Source organism: Humulus lupulus, chromosome 2, assembly GCF_963169125.1.
Source record: "Humulus lupulus chromosome 2, drHumLupu1.1, whole genome shotgun sequence".
Classification (NCBI taxonomy): domain Eukaryota; kingdom Viridiplantae; phylum Streptophyta; class Magnoliopsida; order Rosales; family Cannabaceae; genus Humulus; species Humulus lupulus.
This window is the reverse complement of record NC_084794.1, coordinates 86,093,499-86,099,601: the sequence shown is the minus strand read 5'-3', so window position 1 is coordinate 86,099,601 and position 6,103 is coordinate 86,093,499. Positions and strand designations below refer to the sequence as shown.

At 40.7% G+C, this 6,103-nt stretch overlaps 1 protein-coding gene across 1 annotated transcript; it reads left to right on the top strand.

The window, feature by feature from the left end:
* The first annotated feature begins 227 nt into the window (after positions 1-227).
* Positions 228-905, top strand: LOC133816157 (autophagy-related protein 8C-like). The gene has a single exon (XM_062248807.1). It carries the CDS (start codon positions 388-390, stop codon positions 745-747), a length of 360 nt encoding a protein of 119 aa, XP_062104791.1. The 5' UTR covers positions 228-387; the 3' UTR covers positions 748-905.
* Positions 906-6,103: the final 5,198 nt, after the last annotated feature.

The following is a 6,103-nucleotide window of genomic DNA, read 5'->3' as shown; positions in this document are numbered from 1 at the left end:
ATTCAGAGTTAAACTAAAGCTGTCATTTTTCCCAGCACTAAGTCTAACTGTCCAATCCAAGAACTTAGTGGCCCAAGCAGGAAACCCAATTTTCTTTGTTTTACTTAGTTCTTTTCCTTAGACATGTGACTTTTAAGTTGAGATATGAAATATTTGATAAATTTTGAGGAGTCCTCTCTATCGATTGGGCTTTAAGTTTCTTTATTAATGGTTAAGTTTTCAATACTTATACAGACAAATATACTCGAAAAGCTGCTACTGCGAGAGCGAGACTGTTTCTCTCTCATTTCATCCTCTTAATCCCTAGATTCTCTGTTTTAGTGTCACTGCTAGAATTCTGAATTGGGAACGGGAGAGATCCAGTAAGAGAGAGAATTTAATTTCGCCATGGCCAAAAGTTCCTTCAAGCTGGAGCACCACCTTAAGAGAAGGCAGGTTGAAGCTACTCGTATCAGGGAAAAATATCCAGACAGAATTCCAGTTATTGTCGAGAAGGCAGAGAGAAGTGACATACTAGACATTGACAAGAAGAAGTATTTGGTTCTGGCTGACCTGACTGTTGGGCAGTTTGTTTATGTGGTTCGAAAGAGAATAAAGCTCAGTGCTGAGAAGGCCATATTTATATTTGTAAAAAACATTTTGCCACCTACTGTTGCCATGATGTCTGCTATTTATGAGGAAAACAAGGATGAAGATAGTTTTCTTTACATGACTTATAGCGGGGAGAACACATTTGGATTGTTCTGAGGGAAATCAATATGGAAAATTTGAAATGTGTAAATAAGGACTCGAAAAGGCAAGATGGAAAAATGTACATATTATCTGTTTTAGCTCATGTTTATTTTCACCTTGCTGTGGGGATTGTGTTTCTTATGGTTCTCAACTGTTAATAACAGTTGTGTCTAGATTTTAAAAAAAAAAGTTTCCAGTACTTATACTCACTTAAGGTGGTGTCTTTGGTGTTATACTTATATGAACTCCTTATTTCATGCTTTTTACTGAGTTAGGATAGAGACTGTATTTAGAATATTATTCTCGTTAATTAGCTATATTGATAAAGTCTAGATATAATATTTACTAGTAGAGTCTAGATATTGTTTTTCTAAGTTTATAAATGGTGGTATATACATATTGTTATTATTATAATTATAATATTTTTATTGAGAAATTTGTTAGCCCACACTCTTCCGTTTGGTAGATTGAGATGTTGGAGAGATTGACATTATATCCACTGGAATTTTATATTGAATTTAAAAATGAATAAATAAATTTTAGGTGATTGTATATTAAATAAAAAAAAGCTGTTCGAGTTCAAATGACTCGATCTCTACATCTTTTTTATCTCTTGACTTATAATCTTCATAGCTGTTTCTCTTGAACATTAAACATAACAATATCTAAAATTGCATATCAATATAGTTTCTATCAAAGATGGGTTTTTTATCAAATCAACTACAGCTATGAAAAAGAAAAGGATAGGAGCAAAAGTAAGCAAATCAACTACAACATTCAGCCAACAATTTGTATTATCAGGGATGAGAGAAACGAACCTGAGATAGTGGGCGTGAGGCAGAGATAGATCTCTGGAAGACGTGACTTCGTGAGGCGTGACTTCTTGAGGCAGAGAAAGAACTCGTGAGGCAAAGCGTGACTTCGTGAGGCGGAGAAAGAGCTCCACTCTGGAGCGAGTCTTCGTGAGGCAAAGATGAGTTGAGAAGACTTCGTGAGGCGGCGATACGAGACGAGAGAGAGACTTCATGAGGCGGAGAGGGTAGAGAGACGAGACGAGAGAGAGACTTCGTGAGGGCGGAGAGGGCGGAGTGAGTCTTCGTGACTGAGAGATGGAGGCTGAGAGAAATCTTTCAGGTAACTTAGATTTAGGGAATTTGGCAGATGAGACTAAAACAAAAAATTTCATTTTGGCGCCTGAGAGGTTTATTCATATGGCGCCAAAATATGTGTCCGTGTGTTTTTAATCCCCCACCAATAATAGCACTTCTAAATATATGATATTGTTTAATGTAATATATACTAAAAAATTGTTGTAGTGAGGGGTAGTATTAGATTCATCCAGAATATCTCGTCTAATAACAATGTCTATCGGAACATAGATCCAACCCTTGTACCTCAGCAAGCCTATATCTGACACTATATAATCCCTAGGCACTTCAGCTAGGACATCCCCTTTGATCTTTGTTAGTTGTGGATCACCCAACTGACCTTCATTTATCCTCTCTAACAGCGTAGACTGTAGTGTGATATTGGCCAACTGGCCCACCAGCAACTCTATACCAGCTCTAGTCATATCCTCTACCAACTCTCTGGATATCAGTCCCGCACTGTATATCTCTCCCAGACCCTTCTGGCTTAAGGAATTTTCCACCACATTGGCCTTTCTTGGGTGATAAAGGATTTCACAATCATAATCCTTCACCAACTCCAACCAACGCCTTTGTCTCATGTTCAGATCTTTCTGTGTGAAAAAGTACTTCAGGCTCGTGTGGTCAGTGTATATCTCACACTTCTCCCCATAAAGGTAATGCCTCCATACCTTTAATGCAAAGACCAATGCTTCTAACTCTAGATCATGAGTGGGGTATCTCTGTTCATATTCTTTCAACTAGCGTGATGCATAGGCAATCACCTTCCCCAATTGCATAAGAACACAACCCAAACCCTAATGTGAGGCATCATAGTATTATCACGAACTTCTCCTGATCTGTCGGAATACTCAGACCTGGAGCTGTAATCAATCACTGCTTCAGTTCCTAGAAGTTTTTCTCACACTTATCTGACCACACAAACTGCTGATTCTTGCGTGTCAGTTCAGTCAATGAAGTAGCAATCCTTGAGAACCCTTCCAAAATACGCCTGTAGTAACCTGCCAATCCAAGGAAGCTCTTGATATATGAGGCATTCCTTGGCCTTGGCCAATCTCTGACTGCCTCAATCTTGGTTGGGTTTACCTTGATCCCATCCCTACTGACAATATGACCAAGGAAAGTTACCTGAGGTAACCAGAACTCACATTTCTTGAACTTTGCAAATAGTCTATGTTCCCTATGTCTTTATAGAACCAACCTCAAATGTTTCTCATGTTATGACTCTCACTGAGAATAAACTAGAATATCGTTGATGAAGACGATCAAAAAATGGGTCTAGGTAATCTTTGAACACCATGTTCATCAGATCCACAAAAGCAGTTAGGGCATTAGTCAACCCAAAGGATATGACTAAAATCTCATAATTCCCATACTTGGTGCAAAAAGCAGTATTTGGTATGTCTCCCTCCTTGATCCTCAGCTAGTGATAACTAGATCAAAGATCTATCTTTGAGAATATCGTCTTACCCTGCAACTGATCAAACAGGTCATCTATCATTGGCAAAGGATACTTGTTCTTAATTGTTAACTTGTTTAGTTCCCTGTAGTCCATACACATCCTCAGAGAATCATCTTTCTTCTTTACAAACAGGACTGGTGCACCCCATGGGGAGAAACTAGGTCTAATAAAACACAAGTCTAATAACTCATGCAACTGTACCTTTAATTCCTTTAACTCTATTAGGGCCATTCTGTAAGGTTCCCTAGACACTGGCTCTGTCCCTAGTGCCAATTCAATAACAAATTCAATCTCTCTGTGTGGTGGGAACCCTGGTAAATCCTGTGGAAACACATCTAGAAACTCACAGACTAATCTGGTCTCCTTTGGTCCTACTGGCACGACTTGAGTGGTATCTACCACACTGGCTAAGAATCCTATCCAACCACCTTGTAATAGATCTCTATCCCTCAATACAAATATCATAGGGGTCCATGCACAGTGCCAACAAATACAAAAGGATCCTCACCTTCAGGCTCAAAGGTTACCATTTTCCTTCTGCATTCTATAATTGCCCCATACTTCACTAACAAGTCCATACCCAGAATCATGTCAAAGTCGATCATAACCAACTCTATCAAATCCAGTGACAACTCTCTGCCCTCTTCTATCACTGGCAATAATCTAACCCATCTCTTGGATACTACTAACTCCCCCAATGGGCAATAAGGTCCCGAACCCCACAACATAATAATCACATGTCTACACAATCTATCAATAATTCTACTAGCAACAAAATAATGTGTAGCACCAGAATAAATCAAAATAGTATAAGGGGTTCCAACGCTAAAAAACTGACCTGTGAATACTGAGGGACAAGCCTTAGCTTCTGCCTGTGTCAATGTGAACAATCGAGCTGGGGTCGAGCTGCCCGCCTTTCTTGGTTCTTCCTTTCTTGCCTTTGGGCGGTCTTTCTTTAAGTGTCCCACTATCCCGCATAAAAAGCAAGCCTTTGCCCGACCATCTCCTATATCGCGCCTTTTGCATCTGGCGCACTCTAGAAAAGTCCTCCAGCCCTCATTTCCGCCCTGGCGACCTGTTGTAATACCACGTGGTCTCCTATCAGAAGCCTTCCTTTTTTTTTATCATTGGGTAGGTCGCCCCTACCTAGACTCATAAATGGAGGTCCCTCCCTCCTAATACCTCTCCCGAACGCGTTCTTGCACCAAATCTTGTTTTTTGCACTCTCAACCGTGAGCGCCTTCTCAACAACTTGTGCATAGGTGCACTCCTAGCACAGTGGTGATACGAACATCTCAGGCTATCATATGTTGTATCCCCTGGAGAAACCTCTCCTTTGTGGTCCCATCAGTGGGCACCAGTTCCCTAGCAAACTTTGCCAACCTATCAAATTTCAGGGCATATTCAGTCACTAATGAGTTACCCTAAAGTAACCTGTTGAGCTCTTCATCTTTTGCAGCCCTGATGGCACCATTATAACATTTTTCATCAAATAGAGTCCAAATCTCTTCCCAATCTAGGGCATTAACATTTCTTGTCTGGGATATCACCTCCCACTAGATTCGGGCATCCTTCCGAAACATATACGTGGCACAGACCACCCTCTCATTACAAGCCACCCTCATAAAGTCTAGGATAGTGGTAACCATGCTCATCCACAGTTCGACCTTAGCCAGATCCGCACTACCCTCAAAGATGGGAGGGTGTTGTTTCTTGGACCTTTCATAAAGAGGTTCCCATTTGTTCCCAGCCTCTAGCGGCTGCTCAACTGTTGGCACCATCATAGGTGATGCCTCTGGCAAGATGTTCCCTGTAGGAAATTGTTGTTGTCTCAGGAGGCGGATCTCTTCTTCCTGCCTCTATACCCTGGCTTACAAATCAGTAAGTTCTTGCTACCAGTTCTCAGGAGCTGGCATAGGGGTCTGACCCTGGTCATTATCCTAACCCTGTCTACCATTCTGGCCATGATCTTTTTGGCCAGCTGATGACTCTATATGCCTTGGAAGCTTACTTCCAAGCTTATACCTTGCTGCAATAATCAATTCGGTCAGTTAGGTAGTAATAACTAAACCCCTTGCCACCTCACAGTCCAAGACCAAGCATATAATCATTCACATTCAACAGCCGCGCTAATAAGCATGTCGATTCATATTCATATCCAAGTCTGGTGCTAATATGCACTTTCTGTTATTCATAACAATTAACAATGCTAATAAGCATTTTCTGACATTCATAACCATATAACAATGTTCATAAACATTTTATGGCATACATGTATCTATGACAACACTAATGAGCGTCTCCTGACCTACATGTCAATATAACAACATTAACCAACATTTTCTTTGCATTCACAAGCAACATCAGTGCTAATAAGCACGTCCTTATTCATCATCCAGCAGTCAAGGGCCAGACCCTATCAGTATTTCTCATGCTACCTAATAAGGCATACAAATAAGGCATATTTATATCCTATTTAAGTAGTTAAGCACATGACCAAATAAATAGTTACCGAACCCTGAGTCGAACGTGTCTTTAGTGGTGAGTGTACATGCCCAGCCTATCTTCAGGAACCCTTAACCTTGGCACGCTCTGATATCAATTTTGTAACGCCCCATGTCACTATGACTACTTCCTGGAATGACGACTGGCCCTACAAACCAACACGAGTACTTCCAGTATGTTTTGTCCTCACTCGCACGCTTCTGGGAAAAATTCCCAGGAGGTCACCCATCATAAGACTACTTCGGTCAAGCATGCT